The following is a 24,192-nucleotide window of genomic DNA, read 5'->3' on the forward strand; positions in this document are numbered from 1 at the left end:
GGGGTCAGACGGCCTCCTCCCTGTGCCAGGGGTCAGACGGCCTCCTCCCTGTGCCAGGGGTCAGACGGCCTCCTCCCTGTGCCAGGGGTCAGACGGCCTCCTCCCTGTGCCAGGGGTCAGACGGCCTCCTCCCTGTGCCAGGGGTCAGACGGCCTCCTCCCTGTGCCAGGGGTCAGACGGCCTCCTCCCTGTGCCAGGGGTCAGACGGCCTCCTCCCTGTGCCAGGGGTCAGACGGCCTCCTCCCTGTGCCAGGGGTCAGACGGCCTCCTCCCTGTGCCAGGGGTCAGACGGCCTCCTCCCTGTGCCAGGGGTCAGACGGCCTCCTCCCTGTGCCAGGGGTCAGACGGCCTCCTCCCTGTGCCAGGGGTCAGACGGTCTAAGACAGGACACGGGGACAAAGTGTTATCTTTATGGCGCACACACCGCTCCTTCAACAATGAGGAAACCTCATCCATGTGCAATGAGACTCGTTTGAACACATTTATATTCACATAGTGTTGAATAGACAGATGCAGGAGTTGAAGTTTGGCCATTAAAAGACTGAAAGAATAAGAAAAGTAAAGTACAAACACATTACCATCATATATTTCTGTCATATTAGTCGTCACTATTGTATGCTTTTATTTAACCTCATTATGTCACTACCCAGTCACTTTCCACTGGTCCCCACATGTTCATGAAGAGTGTTTATTTTTGTGATGAATCCAAATGCACAGAAAAACATAACTTAATTGCAAACAGAGACATATCGCTTATGCTGGAGTTCTGTTGTTTGGGTGTCAGCACAGGACGTCTGTCAGCAGAAAGGCTCCGTCCGAGCCTCCATCAGCGCCACATCCTTCCTTTAGTGTCCCTCAGAGGAGCTTCTTTTCTGAAGAGGCAGGATGATGGCTGCAGCGGAATGATTACTGCCTGGAGGAAGAAGTCAACAAAAGACGGGGCATGGCTCACGTTGATTGCTCTTCTCTGCTGAAAAAAGCTGTCGTGAGAGTCTAGATGGCACTGCTGGGGTCTAAAGCCGTCATAAAGTGCACTTCTTTATTTAGAAGCGCACCATAATCATTGGTTATGGTGAATTATTATCAACGCCAACATGAAAATCACAAGAACATGTTCACGATAATAAGAGGAAACGCTTTTTGTTTTTCATTCTGCTCCATTTTGACCAGTGTTTCTGGAATCACTTAATTCATAAACCTTTGTCGACACTTTCCAAAACCTGCTTGGGATTGTCCAATATCACACTGCTTCTAAATGTTTGTCTTCACACTCTTTAAGCCGTTTCCTTTATGGAGGTTTAGAGGAGGCTACAATGTCGACCTTTTCTCTACAAAACACTACCATATCAGGAGCATCGCAGGAACCTCGCCAGGCTGCACGGAATTCCTCCGTCAGTGCTGCCTCCAAATGCACCATTCTGGAGTCATGAAAAGAAGTGATTAGCACTATCTGGCCTCTGTGTTTAGAGGATGGAGAAGGCCATATAAGACGTAACGCTCTGTAAATGTACACATACTTCTGAGCTGAGTCATGCCGGCCCCGCTCGCTCTCACAGGTTTGATCATCTTCCACAGAGCGTGTGTGCTAACGTGCTAACGTGCCAAATGCCCTCTCTGTTCCCTCTTTTCACTGGAAGCCTCTCACACAAGACTGTTGGGCAGCACAAAGAAAAACTTTTACCTTTTTTACTTTCCCTATATTTGACACTAATGCGTGATGTAGTGAGAATATATTGTGTCCCGATGTTCAGTTGTAACCCTTCTATTTATTGACCTTTTATTTAACCAGGTCCCACTTTGGCAGGGGAGGAGCCTATTGTACATGTTTTTAGTGTTTTTAGCCTATTGTACATGTTTTTAGTGTTTTTAGCCTATTGGACATGTTTTTAGTGTTTTTAGCCTATTGGACATGTTTTAGTGTTTTAAGCCTATTGGACATGTTTTTAGTGTTTTAAGCCTATTGGACATGTTTTTAGTGGGAGGGGAAACCGGAGCACCCAGATAAATCCTACGTCGACACGAGAACATGCAAACTATTTAAAGTATTTCTTTATTATAAGTAAGCATTAAACAGACTAAAGCCATCGGGAAAAGGCAGAACGTTCACATGAATATTTAAATCTAATTCTCTGACTGAATTTTAAAAAAGCAAAACAATAAAGTCTAAAATAGTTGTAGTTTGTCCATCTGCGTTTCTTTTGGTCCGTTGGGACTTTGGCTTTGACCCAAACAATGTTGCCCTGTGATTGGTCCGTTGTCCAAACCACTGATGACATGGACCAATCACAACGGTCAGTCGTATAAATATCGTGGGAATTAAACTTGCTGATCATATTATTCATATTATTATTAGGCCCGAGCGCCACAAGCTGGCGAGAGGCCTATTAATCTCGTAAGGCCGTGCGAAGCACGGCTGCAAAAGTGCGCACGTAGTGCGCACGAAATCGAGCGCGAAGCTCTCGCCCACTTCCAAACACTCACTAACGCACTCCTCCACTCATGCACGCCCCGTGCATACTAATTAGTAGTAGGAAAATGGAACATTACCGTTGTAACCCGTGCAAAAGTGCGCACTAAACGAGCACTTTACATTGAGATGACGACCGCGAAGCACGCTGTGTTAGCCATTTTGTTCATGTCAAACTTTGACGAACTCCTCCTAGGGCGTTTTGCCCACCGACTTCAAAATCGGCGTACGTTCTCTGGACAAGTGGGGCATCTAAAGTTATCCAATTTTTTGAGATACCTTTTACGGTCTGTGTGCGGCGCAGCCGCAAAGTTGGACAACTTATTTTGGAATATTGCAGATCTAAAAATTGCTCCCATTTGATCAAAACGAGTCCGATTAGGACCAAATTTGAATCAGTTGTTAAACTTTCTAGTTTGGACCAGTTTAGGATGACAAAATTGAAATGGGCGCGATAGCGCCCCCTACAGAGTGACCTTTAAATTAACATTGAAGGTCAAAAATTAGTTTTACCAAAATTGTCTAAACTTTACTCAAAATTCTATTTTGCCGTCCCGATCACAAAAGCCAATCACAAAAATGCCTAAATTTTTACGGCGTAGTCGTAGCGATGACAGAAACCTCCCATGTTATCCCTATGGGAAAACAGCAAAATCTCTCAAATTACCACATTTTTATGTTTTACACTTTAACGAACTCCTCCTAGTGCGTTTTGCCCACCAACCTCAAAATCGGTGTACGTCCTGTAGACAAGTGGGGCATCTAAAGTTATCCAAATTTTAAGGATAACTTTTACGGTCTCTGTGCGACGGAGCCGCAAACGTTTCCCAGAATTCTGACTATTTGGCCTTCAGAGTAGCCTATAAACAATAGAGTTTTTCCAAATGACATGATATTTTGCACAAAATTCTAATTTGCCATCCTGATCATAAGAGTATGAGAGCCAAAGTCATATTTTGTACGGCGTAACCGTAGCGATGACAGAAACATCCCATGTTATCCTTATGGGAAAATCGCAAAATCGCTCAAATCACCACATTTTTACGCTTCACACTTTAACAAACTCCGATCAAACTCATATTTGGGGAAAATCATCTACACAAGCGGGGCATCAAAACTTACCCATATTTTGATTCTAAGTGCTACGGTCTCTGTGTGGCGGACCTGCAAATATATGTCAGGAATGGGAAAACAGCGAAATCTCTAAAATGACCATTTTTACGCTTCACACTTTAACGAACTCCTCCTAGGGCGATTGTCCAATCAAACTCATATTTGGGGAAAATTATCTACACAAACGGGGCATCAAAAGTTAGTCATATTTTGATTTTAAGTGGTACGGTCTCTGTGCCGTGGAGTTGCAAATATATGTCACAAATGGGAAAACGCCAAATCTTTAAAATGTTCAAATTTATGCTTCACACTTTAACAAACTCCTCCGTGGGCAATAGCCCGATCAAGCTTTACTTTGGGAAATATCATCTACACAAGCGGGGCATCAAAAGTTATCCATATTTTTATTCCAAGTGCTACGGTCTCTGTGCGGCGGCGCAGCAAATTTGACTGACACTTGTGTTCATTTGCACTGGATTGGCCATGTCCAATGTGTCGCCGTCTGTCAAGTTCTTTTTTAATTCAACACACACTAAGGGCGCCATCTTTATCAAGTCGAAAGCGCAGAGTCGGAAGGCCGGCGGCCCGCGAGGGCCGTTGGATGCCGCTTGCGGCTTTAATTCTTTCTTCTTTCTTTCTTTCTTTCTTCTCGGGACCAACCCCCCTATTTTTCACCCAGTGAACATTGACGAAAAGTCACAAAAATGTTCACACCTCTAAAAATCGTGCCTCTACATTCTGGCTATTTCCCTTTTCTAAAATAAAAAAAAATGTCGCGTCAGCGCCCCCAAATGTACCAAAAATGCATTGAGAGATGGGAAATGACCCAAAAAAAATCTGATCGTAGAATCATGAAATTTGGCGCAGAGGTAGATGGTGACAAGAGAAGTAAAAAATATTATTACGGCAACGCCGTCCGCCCAACCAAATGTCGGCCATATTGCTTCAAAAATGGCTAAACATGATTTTGGAGTTTTTCCAAACGTCGTACTTTTACGAACTCCTCCCAGGGCGTTGGCCCTAAAAAGCTGAAATTTGGTGAAAATGCTACTGAGGAGTGGGACATCAAAAGTTATCCAAATTACATTGATACCTCTCACGGTCTCTGTGCGGCGAAGCCGCAAACTGTAGCTAGAATTTCAGAAATCTCCCATATTTAAAATTTCTGCCGTTTGCGCAGATAAAGTCCGAATTGCGTCAAATTAGAATCAGTTGTTAAACTCTTTGCCCTAAACCCACTTGACGTGAAATAAATTCATTTGGCGCCACAGCGCCCCCTACAGATTTTATATGGAGGTTAAATGTTTAGTTTTGCGAAATTATATGAAATTTGACACACAACTCAATTTTAGCATCCCCATCAAAAAAGTCAATGAGAGCCATGTCATAATTGTTATGGCGTTGCCGTAACGATGACCGAAACCTTCCATGTTATTCCAATGGGGAAATCGCCAGAACATGTTTACACTTTAGACTTTCACAAACTCCTCCCCCTCAGGGCGTTAGCCCTATTAACCTGAAATTTGGTGAGACTCATCTTCAGGACCATCAAAAGTGATCCACATTTTTATTCAAAGAGTCACGGTGTCTGTGCGGCAAAGCCACACATTGTGCCAAGAATTCAAAATAAAATTGCTTTTTGATGTAAAACAAAGGGGAGAAGATGTGACAGCGTCACAGATTCAGCAGTAGGCGCAATAAAAGGACAATTGGGGCGCATTAGCGCCCCCTCCTCTTGCGGCGTGGCGGCGGCGTGGCGAGGGCCGATCATTGCCGCTTGCGGCTATATTTATTAGTTATTCTTAGAGTGAGCAACAAGCACAATTTTAAAATGTTCTTATCGCAATGTTTGATCCTGGAGTCTTTTCCCTATAATCTCCGAGGTTACGCTACACGTCCCTCTGACCCGTCCCTCTGACCCGTCCCTCTGACCCGTCCCTCAGACCCGTCCCTCAGACCCGTCCCTCTGACACGTCCCTCTGACACGTCCCTCTGAGTGACACGTCCCTCTGAGTGACACGTCCCTCTGACCCGTCCCTCTGACCCGTCCCTCTGACCCGTCCCTCTGACCCTGTCCCTCTGACCCTGTCCCTCTGACACGTCCCTCTGACACGTCCCTCTGAGTGACCCGTCCCTCTGACCCGTCCCTCTGACCCGTCCCTCTGAGTGACACGTCCCTCTGAGTGACACGTCCCTCTGAGTGACACGTCCCTCTGAGTGACACGTCCCTCTGAGTGACACGTCCCTCTGACCTCTGACTTACATCATTAAATCTGTTTTTCACAATGTTTACGTCACGTGATCGGTTTAGTTTGGTTTTATGTGTTTAATCGCTGGAAGAGTTTATGGACAACAGAAAGTCAGAAGTTACGGTTGATTTCCATCCAAAAAACACATTTGAATAACATGGCAGTTCATGAAGTTTCAGAAATGGATTTTAAATTAAGATATAGATCCTGTGGTGTTTGGATCCATCGTTACTGATTAGACAGAGAATTCTTTCAAACTGTTAATATATATTTTTAATTTTAAAAAAAATATCCTGTGGCCTCAACACTTGGTTCCAGAAGTACATTTTCCACAGGAAACCAAGTGTTGTGGTGGTAGGGTAGAATAATGGTAGGAGTATATAGAATATAGGTGGAGGTGGGCAGTAAAGCCGCTGCTGTAGGTCTCCTACAGTGACGTGTATATTAAATGTTCTCTTGTGTGTCGTAGGTGGAGGTGGGCAGTAAAGCCGCTGCTGTAGGTCTCCTACAGTGACGTGTATATTAAATGTTCTCTTGTGTGTCGTAGGTGGAGGTGGGCAGTAAAGCCGCTGCTGTAGGTCCCTACAGTGACGTGTATATTAAATGTTCTCTTGTGTGTCGTAGGTGGAGGTGGGCAGTAAAGCCGCTGCTGTAGGTCTCCTACAGTGACGTGTATATTAAATGTTCTCTTGTGTGTCGTAGGTGGAGGTGGGCAGTAAAGCCGCTGCTGTAGGTCTCCAGGCGGCAGACCAACTCATCAACATCAATGAGATTCCCCTGAGCGGCTACAGGCAGGAGGCCATCTGCCTCGTCAAAGGCTCCCACAAGACGCTCAGCCTGGTAGTGAAGAGGTAGGTTACCAAGTCTGTTGCATCTGCGCCTGTCAGGGTCCCTTCGTCACCGTGGTAACGGACCACAACAACACACAAGTGGGTCCTGTCTGCAGCTGCTTATCTGAGGGCCGCCGTGTCCTTCCTTGTCACTACGCTGCGCTGTCAGCCGGATGGGCCTGTTCTGCCTGCTCCTGAGCTCACCCGAGTTCCAGCACTTTTGAGTGAAAAGAAGCAGCGTGTTACAGGTGATGTCATGCCTGTGTCCAACCCACTGGGCGGGTGTGCGCGGGTGTGCGCGGGTGTGGGCGGGGCAGCAGTGGGAGTCATGACGCACAGGTCACACTCAGGACCTGTGATAAGCGCTGCTGTTTGTATCCAGTTCACCAGTAGCTCTTTAGCCACAATAAATGATTACATTGAGTCTTTTTTATCAGAGGCAGCTGCGTGGTTTATGCGCTCCAGTATATTGTATTCATATCATGTTAAACTGATGAATCATTTGTCAACACAGGGCTTGGAGACAAACTGCAAATGACCCTGTTGTTTGTGAACACTGAGCTCATTGTCTCCTCTGGCTCTGCACGTTTCACTCTGCATTGTGTCATATCAGAACCTAATCCCTAAACAAATCCTACCGTACAAGGAAGTCAGCCCACCATTTATCTTTAGGACAAGCCTGTTATTCACACAGTGTATATTCTTCTTAATAGGCCTGGGAAATCTAGGATACAGAATTGTTTGTAACGGCAATCTGAAAGTCCAGTTGATTGCTATAAAACATGCAGATAATCCTCCTTAAAGGCTGCTGGCTGACAATCTGGGTACTGTCATTTTTTCAGCGTGTAATGAAAAGGCTTTCCTTACAAGGCGATGTCTTTGTTCAGATTGTGTTTAGCAGACGTTTAGCCTCATGGGACATCGGACTTGCTGCTTTAGCTTGACTTTGTTTTGTCCATGTCCAACAGCAGCTACAGCCAAGTCATGTCTAGGCCACAGTCACAAGTTGGTGTCTGATTTTGGAGACGGTGTGTTGTGACGGTAGCATTACAGTCAGAAAATATGTCCAAGTATAGTAGCATATCCACTTTGTGTGCTCATGCTTAGTCAAAGCAGGCAAAGTGCAATCAGGAAGCTGTCACGACCTGCAGCTCTGCAAACGTTGTAAAGGTGTCCTCTTTACTGAAGGGGGCAGAGTTTCACCTGTGCCGTTTGCTATGTCACAGGCGCGAGGGCGCGGCCAGCTGCACGTCAGCCACGGCGGCCCAAAAGGTGTGGTTTCTGTGGGAACATCTCCTGTTAAAATCATTTATCGTGTGCATGTCTAGACAAAACTCTCCCATACTTTAAAATTCCACATATTTGACACTTATTCTGCATTTTTTCTTCATGATATGTAATATTCAAGGGTGTGATCCATAGATAACGTGTACACTGTTACTTTAATGTAAACTACCAAATCATGAATGCTGTTTTAATTCAGTTATTGCAACATGCTTTTATTTCACACAGTGCGAAGCCGGTTCTTTAAACAGGGGAAGCATTTGGTTTCCCCCTTCTGGTAAATAGAAGTAAGACAGCCTTTAACTTTGAATACATGATAGATATTTTATATTTGAGATGGGCAACATATTAAAATGTAGATGATATTCAGAATTTTATATAGTTTATAGTAAAATAAATGCTAGAAAAACGGCTGATCAAAAATTTAATAAATAATACAATTTCAAAAGGGTATAAACGTTGATAACACATTTATGTTGGACTGACCATCTTTATCTGGTCACTGCCCTACTTTATATTACAAATGTAGTTAAATAAGTGGTTCAATTGAAGAGCTGGATAATCTTATGTGATGTGTGAACATTTAGTTAGCCTCTGACAAATCCACAAAAGATCTTAATATAACAATCCGTTTGCATTAGGAGATGGGGCTCAATGGAAAAATAATTTACTCCTGAAGAGTTGAGGGAAGAGTTCATTTGGAACTGACCCACAGCCTCTTGATTCTGCCGTGTCGTCGTTCAAGGCATTTCACACCCATTTGGCCCGTTCTAATTGTACAGATTGTGTTCTCTTCTGTTCACTGGCGTCTGCTCTAATGGGCGTTGATGCACAATCCAATTATACCTGGAAAAGCTTAATGAAAGGGAGGGGCTTGTGTTTCTTAATAAGCCGACGCAGTATGTTTGGTATGCACTGCTCTGAATTCTTGCTGTAAGTGGATTTCTTAAAATTGCTGTGCGCTCAAAAAGGATACAGCGTTTTTTCAAGGTGGATTAGTCAAACATGCACCCCCGTGGTTTCATTTGGTTCCTTCCAAGCCAAGGTGAGGCATTAAAGCCGGTCCTGACAGGAACAAAGGTATAAAGTGAAATATTTTGTCAGCTTGGCATAAGAAGAGGCTGATTATACATTTATGAGGTAGGTTAAATATATTTGTGGCCCTATGAGAAGAGCGTTAGTTTTATTATAAAATGAAAATGTGATTTAGACATTCTGAATATTGGCCATGCTGTATATCTCTTAAAGAAATGTGCAATTTGTGTAGCAGTTTTCCATTTGAGCAGCTTTGTAAAAGCAAAATGCATCTACCAGTACTTGTCCTTGCATGTTACCTAATCATATATTCATTTTGAAGCACAATGCACTGTTTTTGTGAAGTATTTGTAATCTTTTATGCAAATAATTACCATTTTAAAGTGCCACAAACCCTTAGGCATTTTGTCGGCATTGGCCCTTCCTCAAACATCCTGCATTTATTAACTCCTATTACTTTACACTTTTATGGTAAATCATTACAAAGGGCCTCAAGTCCGACACGTTTGTTGTTGTTGCTGTTAACAATGTGTGAGGACGGTGTGCGCAGGGGAAGACAATGTCAATGTATGTGAGAGAGTGCATTTAAAACAATGGGGGCCCCCGCTGTTGTTGTGGGGCCGAGGTCAGCGCGGACTGGGACTTGACAGCTGGTGTGCAACTCGCCTCTGGAATGTGCTGGCCTTTCTAAAGTGCTCACGGTTCACCTCCCTCACCTGTGACATGACTGGCCCCATTGTCAGGAGCCGCTGAAGAAACTCATTGTAAGAGCAGCCACAGAGGGGTACAGTCCTGCAGAGGGAAGGGCACCAGCCACAGAAGGGTACAGTCCTGTTGAGGGAAGGGCACCAGCCACAGAGGGGTACAGTCCTGCAGAGGGAAGGGCACAAGCCACAGAGGGGTACAGTCCTGCAGAGGGAAGGGCACCAGCCACAGAGGGGTACAGTCCTGCAGAGGGAAGGGCACAAGCCACAGAGGGGTACAGTCCTGTTGAGGGAAGGGCACAAGCCACAGAGGGGTACAGTCCTGTAGAGGGAAGGGCACCAGCCACAGAGGGGTACAGTCCTGCAGAGGGAAGGGCACCAGCCACAGAGGGGTACAGTCCTGCAGAGGGAAGGGCACCAGCCACAGAGGGGTACAGTCCTGTTGAGGGAAGGGCAGCAGCCACAGAGGGGTACAGTCCTGTTGAGGGAAGGGCACCAGCCACAGAGGGGTACAGTCCTGTTGAGGGAAGGGCACCAGCCACAGAGGGGTACAGTCCTGCAGAGGGAAGGGCACCAGCCACAGAGGGGTACAGTCCTGTTGAGGGAAGGGCACCAGCCACAGAGGGGTACAGTCCTGCAGAGGGAAGGGCACCAGCCACAGAGGGGTACAGTCCTGTTGAGGGAAGGGCACCAGCCACAGAGGGGTACAGTCCTGTAGAGGGAAGGGCACTTTAGGGCTATGGGATGGGAGCGGTCCAGCAGAGCACGGGGTCTTAAATGCATTAAAAAACGTATTAAAGTTGATTGTGCCAAATTTTAGGCCTTTAAAAGCATTATTAAATTCTTGTTTAAAGTTTACTGGTCTTATTCATTTCATATTTTTATATTTTGTGTTCAAATGTATCCAAGATCTGACGAGATTGATGGTTGACAAGCAGTTATGGTCACTTGTTGGATATAAAATATATTTATTAGAATTGGTGTTCCAAATCAGTGGTTCCCAAAGTGGGGGTCGCGAGGTTGATTTCAACGATGTACATTTAAAATTATGACACTGTATTAAATCAATTTTATTATTGAAAACTGTGTTTTAGTGAAATTGCTAACGTGCCCCAATTGTTCTTTTATTACATCTACAGCTGAATCTGTGACGCTGTCACATCTTCTCCTTTTTGTTTTACCATTCAAAAAGCTATTTTATTTTGAATAAAAATTTGTACAACTTTTACCCCCGAAGATGAGTCTCACCAAATTTCAGGTTAATATGTCTAACGCCCGAGGAGGAGTTTGTGAAAGTGTAAAGTATAAACATGTTCTGGCGATTTCCCCATTAGAATATCGTGCGATCGTGCGACCATTCGGTCATCGCTACGGCAAATCCGTAACAATTATGACATGGGTCTCATTGACTTTTTTGATGGGGATACTAAAATTGAGTTTTATGTCAAATTTCGTAAAATTTCGCTAAACTAAACATTTAACCTCCACATAAAATCTGTAGGGGGCGCTGTGGCGCCAAATTAATTAATTTCACTTCAAGTAGGTTTAGGGCAAAGAGTTTAACAACTGATTCTAATTTGACGCAATTCAGACTTTATCTGCGCAAACGGCAGAAATGTTAAATTTGGGAGATTTCTGAAATTCTAGCTACAGTTTGTGGCTTCGCCGCACAGAGACCGTGACAGGGTCAATGTCATTTGGATAACTTTTGATGTCCCACTCCTCAGCACCATTTTCACCAAATTTCAGCTTTTTAGGGCCAACGCCCTGGGAGGAGTTCGTAAAAGTACAACGTATGGAAAAACTCCCGAGTCATGCTTAGCCATTTTTGAAGCAATATGGCCGACATTTGGTTGGGCGGACGGCGTTGCCGTAATAATATTTTTTACTTCTCTTGTCACCATCTACCTCTGCGCCAAATTTCATGATTCTACGATCAGATTTTTTTTGGGTCATTTCCCATCTCTCAATGCATTTTTGGTACATTTGGGGGCGCTGACGCGCACATTTTTTTTATTTTAGAAAAGGGAAATAGACAGAATGTAGAGAGGCACGATTTTTAGAGGTGTGAACATTTTTGTGCCTAATAAACCTAATTTTAGTGAGGGGGTCTTGAATTGGTTGCATGGTTATTTTGGCTACTTTAAATTACCCCTTTTCGTTCCAATTTACACATTTTTATAGCTAAAAGAAAATACCAGTACCTTTTTTCTCCCCCACGATTGTATCATTCAATTTTGATTAAAAGGCAAAACTTTTCCTAATATATTTAGATTTCAAAACCTGGAACTAAACCCTGTCTAGAATAAGTCTTGATTTTTGTTTTACAAGTGAGTCAAAGTTTTACAGTGCAAAATTGCACAGATTTCTCACCGTATAGATGAGGTATAAAATATCTAAAATATCAAAGGTTTAAATATTAACATCTTTTTCCAATAGTCCTTAGTTAAATCCCTCACAATGGATCAGGTTGAGTGGCTCTACACTGCAACTATTCCCAGCGCTAATCGTCTCGTCACCAGATTTCTTGCGCTGCCAGAAGAGTTTGACCAATAAAAGCCATGAGTTCCTGAGGGAGAATCTTTGTCTGAGCCAAATGTTCTGCTCTAAAGCAGCAGGTGAGGAGGTCGTTACTCATGCCAGGCTCGAGCTGAACTTACCCAGTGTGTTTTGGCCCTGGGGCACGTGTTGGGAAAATGTTGTTTTCCAAATGACTTTTTATGGTGTTATTGAAGCTCGGATAGTTCTGACCTTTTCACCCAGAACACTGGACATTTCAATATGATTTGTGGATTATGCTTAGGTTACAACACACAAAGGAATTATACATGCAGTATGATGTATGTGACGTTTACATAAAAGGACAAACCCGATTTTGAATAGAATCTGGTATATTTAAACTGCAAAAAATAAATAAAGCTAGATTGTTGAAATGAAAAGATTACAATGATCAGTAATTGGGGCTAGATCATATCGTTGATGATGTATCGAGATGTACATCGCGGATGCCATGGATAATGTGGCTATTTGCTACTGCTAAAAGCTTTAGAGTGACTTAAGGAGTCTCCTCAGAGGCTAAAAACTAATGATGAGAGACGGCTGCAACCAACAATTAGTTTTACTCAATTAATCTAGCAAGTATTCCTTTGATTAACCAACGTGTTGTTTAGACCACAAAATAAAGGTTTTCTTTTACCTACCGGCCTTTTTAAATGTACTATTGTCAATCGTCCAAGTTGAGATTCTGGTTAAATTTGTAGACGATGTATTCATTCACAAAATCTGAACTCTGTCTTGGTAAACATTAGCTTAAACCCCTGTGTCAATTTCAGGAAGCACGACTGGCCCCGCCCTCTTAAAGATCAACCTGTTGCCATAGTAATGGAAGAATGCATGTCTCTCTCACAACAGGAGACGGACGAGAGGAGTCATTAGCATATTAGCCCCGATAGCCAATGAGACGCCACAAGGTGCAGGGACTCTCCGGAGCGCCTGGCCGTGACAATAGCCCTCCTCCTTCTCCTGGCCACTTTTCCTCCCCCGTTTTTCAGGGGCAAAATCTCTGTAATCCACTCGGAAATCTCACCCCCCCAACTCAATCTGATCCAAGTTAGTTTGGTGAAAAGTCCTTGATGTGTTGGACTTTGGGGCAGCAGCATTAGCACTCTGCAGTTCCTTGCGTGCACGGGAGTATAGGGACTTGTTGCTGCAAAGTGCTTGGGCCTAAACATGTCTCTTTTCTTTTGGTTCGTCTTTGAAGTGAGCAGGGAATGTCGCCGCCTGCAACTGGACGCCTCCTTTGGTCCAAATTGATTGCTAGTCCAGGTTTTTCATGCTCTTTGGGACTACCTCTTCCCTCCTTTAATCTGTGAGACTTTGATCCAGATGTTGGGTGAGTTGTGTTGCTTTCATCTGGTGGTCTTTGACCGTGCCCACCGCCCACACCTCGCTCTAACATTTGTAGATTAGCGGCGGAGGCAAAGACACGAGGCTTACCTAATTTTATGACCTTAATACTGTTAATGTTTCCTCATCAGACATGAGGTCAGACATCATGTAGGTTAAGCCATGATCAGTAAGATTTAGCGTTTCAAAACCAAATTATTCTTTCAAACAAAGGTTTATCTCAGAATAGAAATCAAATTTTGAATATTACTGTCACCAAACTCGGGTCTGAGTTTAGATTAGTATATTACACTTTAAATCTCAATGGTTAAAAACAAACTAATGTATTGTACTTTACTTTTCCATTAGTTTTTATTATGAAGTCTTACCAACCAAATTCAAATATTAAGCTTTGATATCTATTAGTCACATATTGTAGTATTTTGGGGGTCTTGGATTGACATGGAAGTGAGATGTGGCTCCTGAAGTGATCAGTGAGAGAAAACAGTGGTGCGCCCCTGCCCCCCATCCCGTCAGCCTGATTCACTTTCCGAGCATATCTGTGCCGACCCAGCTGTAGCCCGGACGATAGGCCTAATAAAACCAGCCTCATTTACATCCCAATAGCAGCGCCATGTGTGGCAGGCTCTAGTGCCCCACAAACATGGGCTGGCCGGGCACAACGCGAGGCTCCAGGCTCCGGGTCCCCTTTGTCTCCTACATAGGCCTGTACTCCAATCCATGACATTTTGAGGAAATTTGTCTTCTCAATCATCTTAAATTAATCAGAGGGGCATCGTTTAGTTTAACTTTAGAGAATAGAGGGGGAAACTGTGATGATCTGCATGTTTTAATATTAGTGGGGCTACAACCACAAATTCACTAATTGTGACTATTATCAAAATATAACTAATATATTTATTGTTAACTGTTATCTGGACTATACAGGCTCTAAAACACATTTTAAAAGGCCCTTTTATAACAAAGACTGTGGAATTATTAAACCAAATAGTCAAAGGATAAGCAATTTCAGATTTTCATCAATCATACATTATTCCATAATTATTCTCTGTCTAAAAGTCTCAATATACAATTCGCTGCAGCCCTAGACGTTAGCATGTAATATACTGTTCCAGTAAAGTACTTTACTTAAGCTGTAGACAAAATATAAAATCGTATGAAAATCATTTCTCACTCTGTGAATCTAATATAATTTTCCAAAAATACTATGAAGCCTTTTGAGGTGCAGATGATTCTGTGAATAAAAAGTGGTGAAAGAAGCAGTTGTTCTCACCTCTTCAGTGCAGATCAGCTCAGGGCTTTGGAGGTGACTCAGGGGCCAGGACCTCGTGACCTCAGCTTTGTCGACCTGTCCCAGTCCAAGAGGACGAGAGAGAGCTTTGTCCAGGCTTTCTCACTCTTGGAATGTTTCGTTTTGGTCAATGTATACAACTCCAATAAGTAGAGTAAAATTAGCATAGTTTAGGTGTGTTTGCGTTCAAAATAACACGTAAAAGAAGTAATATAACACGACCGTCTCAAATCTACAACTGCACTTACAAGTGGACTGCTTTTCAAATTGTCTTGACTAGAAAGTAACTCTAGATTCATTTTCAAAGCTAATTCAAAATAGACCACATTTTGGCCCTGTCACAACAAGTCATAGAGTGTAATCATTAAACAAATCATGATGGATACAAATCTAAATGCAAATGTAATTATTTTTATTAGCCGCCCATTCAAAACGATACATAATAATGATCTCCCAGAATAATTATGGAAGTATAAAGTGAAATACTCACTCTAAATAAAGTAGTGGATAAGAAATGTACAATATTTAAAAAACTCTGCCCCTAAAGTGTAAATAATTGTCGTCAAACACGTCCTGTCTGTTCCAAGTTAGAGGTTAAACCGTGGCTTGTGCGTTGGTGCCAGCTCAGAGCGGCACAGGAAGACCAGGCTTCAGACGACAGCTTGGGCCCATCTGATTGTGTAAGATTCTTCATTCCTAAGCCCCCTGCCCCATGCCGGCTTTGTGCTCTCCTCTGGGACCATATGGCACAGGTCTGCACCTCCGCTCGGCCCCCGGTCCAATCATGAGCTTATGATCGATGAGCAAAATGATGCCTTCTTTGTTGTCTGAGTGATGTCGGTCAAGTTTTTTAACCCCAATAACCATCAAAGGAGCGACCGGTGTGGCCACAAGAGGGCGCCACAGCTCCACTTGTAAACTCAGAGTGGAAGTTGTAATTTAGTCTCAAAAAGCACTTTGTCAGCAACATTATAAGTTGACCCGTGCTGTGTTTGTCTTATCGTAGTTGTCGAGAGCGAGTTTGCTGTGCCAAAGCTCTTAGTGTGTTGTGTTCCTCCCCTGCTGCCCAGGAAAATGAAAATGGTGGATTTTGTAGCTCAGAAAATGCCCTCTGAGAATGACGTGCATGTGGCCAGAAGCTTTCTCACGAAGATTTTGCGCAGTTCAATGAGGTATGGATCTGTAGCATAACCATGAATGTGTCACTGTACATCTCCCACCTCCATCTGCCCCTCCCACATCCATCTGCCCCGCCCACATCCATCTGCCCCTCCCACATCCATCTGCCCCGCCCACATCCATCTGCCCCTCCCACATCCATCTGCCCCTCCCACATCCATCTGCCCCTCCCACATCCATCTGCCCCTCCCACATCCATCTGCCCCTCCCACATCCATCTCCACTTAGAATCATAAAATCCATTCATCCTTTACCATGCCTAACCTTCCTCTGCTGGAACTTATTACCCAGGGCTGCTGCTCGATTATGGGGGAAATCACTATCATGATTATTGCATCGTAATGAAAATCATGATCATTTGAAACACTTATTTATGGTCTGTCAAAAGTTAACCTGAAGAGAAAGCATAGACCTTTATTTCATATATATAATTTAATACTAATGTCTTTAAATTCATGTTTTAAAAAACATTTTGTAATTGATTTGAGTAATAGTCTAAATAGTAATGAAATGAATGGCATAGCCCTATGATCGCTTGCTTTGACATTTGTGCGAGTGTTTTGTGAGTGTATTGTGCAGCATCCTGTCATTTCTTCTACATCCTCTAAATATTAAGCTTGAATTCAGTAAAGTTGTCTATGCATTTTTCCACATGCATCTCAGAAAGCACTGTTTCAAAGGGTAAGGTTGAAACCAGTCCAAACTTTCTGTGCTGCAAAAATGTTGTTTGTGTTCCCAGTGTCTGTGGTTGTATCATTTAAACCACCCCATTTTTTCATGCATGCACGTTTTTGAAGTTCATAAGCGGAAGCACACAGCGTTTTCCATAAGGCCAAGTCTCTAATCCCAGCGCTGTTTTTTTGCCTTTTCTGCAGACGGAATGAACCCATAAGCAGGCCTCACTCCTGGCATTCCACCAAGTTCAACGAAAACCAATCAGAGCCAGCCAAAACGCAGTCCCCGTCCACTCAAGCCTGGCACACCAGATATGATGCAAGGTAAGTGTGCAGCCTGAAACTTTGCATCTGTTACAGTGAAAGGAGCATCCACCAAATACACATATTTGATTAGGTTTGACATGAAGTGTATTTTAGTGTCTGTATATCATCCCCAAGATTAACCTTTAAGAACTTCCTTTAGGAAATTGTGGTTTTCGCATAGAAAAATGGTAGAACTCTAGAAAAACGTATTAATTTAAACTCACATCTTGCCTTGAACTTGTAGCTCTGCATCGAAACTTATTGTAACGTTTTGCATTGCGAGCTTATGCAAACTTGGCTCACTCACTGTAGACAAAGCCTACGGCATTTCCTACTCCAAACACATGAATGCATCAAAGCTTGTAGTGTTCTTTCTCCATAAATATGAACTTCTAGTATACATATTACCGTTGTGTGTGTGCTTTATTACTGTCAGCACTATATCCTCACACGCCGTGTTCTTCCCGCCTCCAGCTCGTCATCAGCTGACCTCACGTCCAGTTGGGAGCAGACAAACCTGCGGCGCGTCTCAGACCAGTTCAGCTCCCTGGGCAGCATGGACAGTCTAGAACATGCCTCTCACCCTTACTCAGCCGGCCTTCTCACCCCCGCCAAGTCTAACAACAGCATGGAGCACCTGGGGGGAGGAGGAAGTGGAGGAGGTGGAGGAGGTGGGGGGAAGAGGGACTCTGCCTACAGCTCCTTCTCCACCAGTTCAGGCACTCCAGACTACACTCTGTCCAAAAGCAACGCCGCCTCTACAGAAAACGTCCTGTACAAAGTCAGCCAATGGGACACGGGAGGCAAACATATTAGTAGTAGAAGCGACGGGGCGCGGCAGGAGGACAGGGCGCGGCAGGAGGACAGGGTAACGTACTTTCAAATGCCAGGATGTGATGGGCAACACAATGACGAGCAAGCGGGCTCCAGGATGTCCACCTCGAGCCGGTCGAGCTTTGGCCCGGTGTGGCACGTCCCGGAAAAGAACAAAAAGACTTCGTCCCCGTCTCCGCCTCCGCCCGCTCCGCCCGCGCGCAGTGACAGTTTTGCTGCCACCAAGCAACACGAAAGGGGACATGGTGTAGCACACTTTGACGCGGCACAAGATCACCACAGTAAGATGGCCATGGATCATAGACGGAGCTACAATCTCTCCCCGAAAAACGACTTTGACAATTTGAGTCCAAATGTCCCCGGCCTTAACAAGCAGCAGCCCAGTAATGTTCAGCAGGGACATCATAGTGACAAAAGCACTTTCTACCCTCAACCGTGGACGTCCTCTGCCGTTAAACCTTTCAGTAACACACAGGAAATGCAAAGTAATGGCTCCTCACATCCAAGTCACAGACGAAACTTAAGCAGCTCTTCATCAATCACAGCGTCAGAGCAAAGCAACGAAAGCTCAAACCGTTACTATTGCGTCACAGCGAACCAGCCCACGCACCCCAGCGTCCAGCAGCCGTTTGTAGCTGAGGACAGGAGGATTTCAACCTCCAGCGAGCGCAGCATGTGTCTCAGTCCACAAACCGTCTCTAAAATGAGGTACAGTCTGCCCATGCCTCAACACGCCACACAAGCAAAGGTCATGGAAGACAGAGAAATCCCAGCCCCGAATTCAGAGACGCCCTACATGAGTTATCCTGCTAACAAGACGTCCGAACAGCGCCGGTCAATGCCAGTTCAACCCATCGCGGCACAACTAGACCTAAAGCAACCGGTAAATAACAAAATCTGCCCCAAAGCTACGCCCATACTCCACTCCTTGTCTCTGGATGCTGGCACGAACTTGGACGAGCCGGGAGACGCTAAGAACATGCAACGTAATGATCGTTTCGCCACAAAGTTGAGGAATGAAATCCAGATGAGAAGGGCTAAACTGCAGAAAAGTAAAAGCGCTGCGACTATCCCGGCGAACGAAACCGAGATCGAAGAAGATCAAGATGTTTGGAAGTCATTGGAAAACGCAACGCCAACTTCTAACGCTTACAAGGACAATCTGAAGGAAATGCAAGCTCGGGTCCTCAAAGCCACATCGTTCAGGAGGAGAGACCTAGAGCCGGTTCTGATAGAGCACCCCATTTCAGAGCCTTCTACAAATTATACATCGGTCGTTCGCAAAGAAATGAACCCTGCTTTGCCTCCTGTTTCCGAGTCGGTGCGGAGCAAATCGGGCCCAGTTAATGTTCAAGTCACTCGTATCGGAGGACGCAAGCGATTTTCAACCGAGAAAAAGGTCCGATCATTCTCCGAACCTGATCAAATCCATCACGTCGGGATGAAGGAAGAGAGTGGACCAACTTCATATGTCGGCCGTACAGCCACGAGCCACACGGACGTCCGCCCACAGTCTTCTGCAGCTCCACAGTCTTCTGCAGCTCCACAGTCTCATGCAGCTCCACAGTCTTCTGCAGCTCCACAGTCTTCTGCAGCTCCACAGTCTTCTGCAGCTCCACAGTCTCATGCAGCTCCACAGTCTCATGCTGCTCCACAGTCTCATGCTGCTCCACAGTCTCATGCAGCTCCACAGTCTCATGCAGCTCCACAGTCTCATGCAGCTCCACAGTCTTCTGCAGCTCCACAGTCTTCTGCAGCTCCACAGTCTTCTGCAGCTCCACAGTCTCATGCAGCTCCACAGTCTCATGCTGCTCCACAGTCTCATGCTGCTCCACAGTCTCATGCAGCTCCACAGTCTCATGCAGCTCCACAGTCTCATGCAGCTCCACAGTCTCATGCAGCTCCACAGTCTTCTGCAGCTCCACAGTCTCATGCAGCTCCACAGTCTTCTGCAGCTCCACAGTCTTCTGCAGCTCCACAGTCTTCTGCAGCTCCACAGTCTTCTGCAGCTCCACAGTCTCATGCAGCTCCACAGTCTTCTGCAGCTCCACAGTCTTCTGCAGCTCCACAGTCTCATGCAGCTCCACAGTCTCATGCAGCTCCACAGTCTTCTGCAGCTCCACAGTCTCATGCAGCTCCACAGTCTCATGCAGCTCCACAGTCTTCTGCAGCTCCACAGTCTTCTGCAGCTCCACAGTCTCATGCAGCTCCACAGTCTCATGCAGCTCCACAGTCTTCTGCAGCTCCACAGTCTTCTGCAGCTCCACAGTCTCATGCAGCTCCACAGTCTCATGCAGCTCCACAGTCTTCTGCAGCTCCACCTCCTCCAACATGCCCGGAGGAGATCCAGGGAGGCTCCGCAAACACTCAGCCCGTCCCCGAGCACCAGAGGCTGGGGACATTCGCAGAGTATGAGGAGAGGTGGAGCGTACAGAAGAAGCCAGCGGTGGAGAAAAGGGCGTCGGGACGATACAGATCGGCTGATAATATTTTAGATCACGGGACGGAGGAGAGACACCAGAGCAGCTCCTGCTTCCACGAGAGGTCCAGATCCTCCCCCACAGCAGACGTCTATGTACAGGTCAGGCATGTTCCTCCCAACTGCATTCTCATAACACTATAGCAACTTTATTTAGTTAATCGATAATCAGGATTATTCAGGTCATAATGTAATCGTACGAAAAATATAATTAGTTGTGACCATTTTAGAAGCAAGGTTCTGTTCTACAAAAGTAAACCTATTCTTATTATTAACTTTACTTTATCAAGTATGTTACTGCTGTTTGGTCTTGGTGTCAATAATCGTCAAATTGTGATGTTTCTTTTTACAATAATCGTAAAACTAAAATGTCACTCTTTATGTGATCTGATTGGGCACTGGCAGGTTCACTGTGATTGGATGATCTAACCAAAGCCTGTGACTGACCATAACTTCCTGTCTGCACATTTTCATATTAAAATCCACAGTGGCTAAGTTGTGATGACGTCTTTTCACCTGATTTCTTTTACACTGCTATTAGGGGATTAAATGGTTTACCTTGATTTGAAATAATGCCATATCTTGCATTAAGCTTAAGTAAAGGAGCCAAGTCAAATATGAATCCATGTTTGCTCATAAGGACACACCCGGTTCTGAGGGAAGGGGCATCCACCTGCGGAAATTCACTTCAGCATTAAAATCCCGGTCTTTGTTGCTTTTAATTCGCCAGAATCCAGAAGGTGTCACTTTTAGCAGGTGGGGGTTTGTGTACTTTAGCATGACCGCATGTGTTTGCTTTACTTTTCTGTTTATAGAAGTTTCCTGCTCCTGCGCGAAAGTCTGAGAGTGAATATTCCCAGACGGAGGACTGTAAACCTGCTGAGCAGCTCCGTGCAGCCACAGGGTGAGTGACTTTCACACTCCTCAGGCCCATGAGGCACATTTAGCTGTAGATTTACACATTTACACCTTTGAGTCAATAAGACACTGAACTGCAGTATTATTCTAGACATCCAGGGTAATAAACTGCATATTCTTATGCCAGTCCAAAGTCTGAACAGATGAAAAGTACATGCAGTATTTACTAAACTAAATGTGAAACAAGATGATTTGTTGTAAAGCCAGACAGAAGATCTGTTTTGAATCAATTAAAAGTCAAACGCTTGTATTGAAATAAAGTATTTACACTTTGGCCAATAAAAGCAGATAAAGTGTGTTATTTTTCATACTGTTGAATATTCATATCAATATTATCAATATCGATCATTCAACCACAAGAGGTCAGTACTGACCCTTCCATTACCCTGAGTCCAGTTAAATATGTTTTATAAATGATGTGTAAATCAAATCTTAAAAGTATAAAGCCTCCCGTGATAATGTCTGTGTGTTTTTAGTGTGTTTGGAACTGACATTTAATCATTAATAAGACGTTTAGTTGAGTTATTGTGCAGACACTGGATGAACAATAAGATCATAGAGGGAGCGACTGTGGGCGAGGCATCTGGGTTAAAGAGGAAGTGCACTGTGCAGCTCAGGGGCCTCAGGGGCCTCAGGGGCCTCAGGGCATGGACTTATCACTGAGATCTATTATAGTTTATAACGGCAGAAATGATGCAGCATTCTTCAAACGCAACAAAATGACCTCACGACACGGTCAAAATGTCCCATTTATTTATTCAATAAAAATCCCAAGTTTTTCCATTTTTGAACTACAAACTATCAAAGTGAATTATCATATTTAGTTGTGTTGTCTTTGTGAGTATTTCATGGCAGGCTACACATCATTGCAATCAGATTCATTTTATTTATTTTTCTTTTATAGGTTTAAATTGTTTATAATCTCAATATAGAAAAATGTGACAGTTATATTTATAGAAAACTCAATAATCGCAGTATTCTGTATCTGTAATGAATGAAATTGCACATTTGCTGTATAGTCAGCTTGAGCTGGCTTGTTGCCGTGGTTACTGTTTGTTTTGTGGGCACAGCAGTGAGTCTGTGATCCTCCTACAGTCGCTCTGTCAGAGGGATTTTAACAGCATTAAAACACCAATGTATAAAGTCAAACAATGTGCCAGGTTTGTCTTCGTTAACTGTATAAAGACAAAATAAACATTCTGCCCTTAAGTCAATTTTACATCGATACTTTTACTTCACTAAATTCTTTTGACACAAAGTTATGCATAACAATGTCTATATCGCACACGTATTAATCGAGATCTCTAATTAGATGTGTTTATCATCAAAAATCTGTATGAAATACTTGTATTTTGTACTTTTACTTAAGTAACACACTAGAGTACTTCTTCCACCTCTGTCTTCCCACAGTTGTATGGATTAAGATGCTTATGTTTATGTTCTCATTTTGCATTTGGATGGGAAAATGTTAAATCTTAAATTCTCAGGTCACCTTGAGCTGAACTGTTATGAATTCACTTAAGTTTTACGAGAATTAAATCACATTATTCTCTCTGACGATGACCAAATATTTGCTCTATGATAAACTCCAGTTTGTTTCCATTCCCTTTAAGCTGCTTCTTCAAATGTCTCTGCGCTCAGGAAATATGCACTGCTCAGGAAATATGCACTGCTCAGGAAATATGCACTGCTCAGGAAATATGCACTGCTCAGGAAATATGCACTGCTCAGGAAATATGCACTGCTCAGGAAATATGCACTGCTCAGGAAATATGCACTGCTCAGGAAATATGCACTGCTCAGGAAATATGCACTGTGCACAAAATAAAAATCCAACCTGAATTGAAAACAATCTGAACACATAAAAATATATACAATGTGATTCAGTGACGGGCCAGGTTGGACTGGCATTCGGGGATTTCCCCGTTGGGCTGATGAGTAAACGGGCCGAGCCGTAGAGGAGGTGAGCAGTGCCGGGCGGTGCCAGAGGCGTGGCGGCGGTGCAATATCATATGTTTCTCCCTCTGAACAGTTTCAATGGGATTAGTTGAGTTCAGTTTATTTAAGACCGTCCTGTCCAAACATGGGCCTTTTACGAACCGTCTCATTGAAGTAATATGATATGGGAACATATCAAATAATGAATAAAACACACTTACCAAAGTACATGAAATGACCCCTATTTTCAGATCATTATTTTTAATGGCATTAAATGGGTCTCCCAGCAGCACCAGTAAATATTACTTTTTCCGCTCAGTCCGTCCTACTACAAGATGTTTGTCTTTTTCATTAAAGTGGATTAAAAGTAATCAGTAAACGGCTTTTAATGAAGCTTGTAACTTGGACGGATGTGATAAAGGCGTGACCACCGTGCATCATTCATCCTGTAGCACTACTAACCCAGATGACTTCACACTTCAGAACCGGTTCTTCAGGAGTCCTGATGCCGTCTCTTAACTCCCAGAGGTGTAACTGAGTGAAGGGTGTAGAGTGTCTCGTGTAGAGTGTCTCCATTGTCCCGGCCCGTCCATATGACGACCATTAGCATCAGAACAACAGCTGCAGAGTTATTGTCATTGAAAAGTCAGGCTCCGCCCATTTCCACTGATATTGATCTGTGGACAGGAGGACAGGCGGTCCCTGTCACAAAGCCAGGAGACACCAGGAGACCCAGCAGCAGCTCATAGTGTCAGTGCTGAGGAGATGACCGCGGTCAGGAAAGCGTTCTGGTGAGACGTGACTTCCCTTTGTAATTCAAATAGATACTTTGAGGTACGAGGTCTAAATTGATTGGCTGATGATTTCAAGGCGTACGAGTAAATTTGAAGGTATTATTCTGACTTTTTAGTGGTTCAGTGATTTGTGGGTCGATCATCACTACTTCAGAGAAAGTGCTGCTCAAACTTGATTATGTTTTATAAAG

General features: G+C 44.1%; 1 protein-coding gene across 1 annotated transcript in view; it reads left to right on the forward strand.

The window, feature by feature from the left end:
* The window catches only part of shroom2a (shroom family member 2a), a 41,967-nt gene that overhangs the window by 11,044 nt on the left and 6,731 nt on the right, over positions 1 to 24,192 (forward strand). Inside the window, exons 2-8 of the mRNA XM_072438097.1 lie at positions 6,532 to 6,680; positions 15,950 to 16,051; positions 16,934 to 17,056; positions 17,513 to 19,420; positions 19,530 to 20,068; positions 20,116 to 20,453; positions 21,167 to 21,255. Coding sequence (XP_072294198.1) covers positions 6,532 to 6,680; positions 15,950 to 16,051; positions 16,934 to 17,056; positions 17,513 to 19,420; positions 19,530 to 20,068; positions 20,116 to 20,453; positions 21,167 to 21,255 — 3,248 coding nt within the window. The remainder of the gene's footprint in view (positions 1 to 6,531; positions 6,681 to 15,949; positions 16,052 to 16,933; positions 17,057 to 17,512; positions 19,421 to 19,529; positions 20,069 to 20,115; positions 20,454 to 21,166; positions 21,256 to 24,192) is intronic.

This window comes from Eucyclogobius newberryi, unplaced genomic scaffold (genome assembly GCF_026437365.1).
Source record: "Eucyclogobius newberryi isolate DKJ021-1_F unplaced genomic scaffold, fEucNew1.0.hap1 SCAF_9, whole genome shotgun sequence".
Lineage (NCBI taxonomy): Eukaryota > Metazoa > Chordata > Actinopteri > Gobiiformes > Gobiidae > Eucyclogobius > Eucyclogobius newberryi.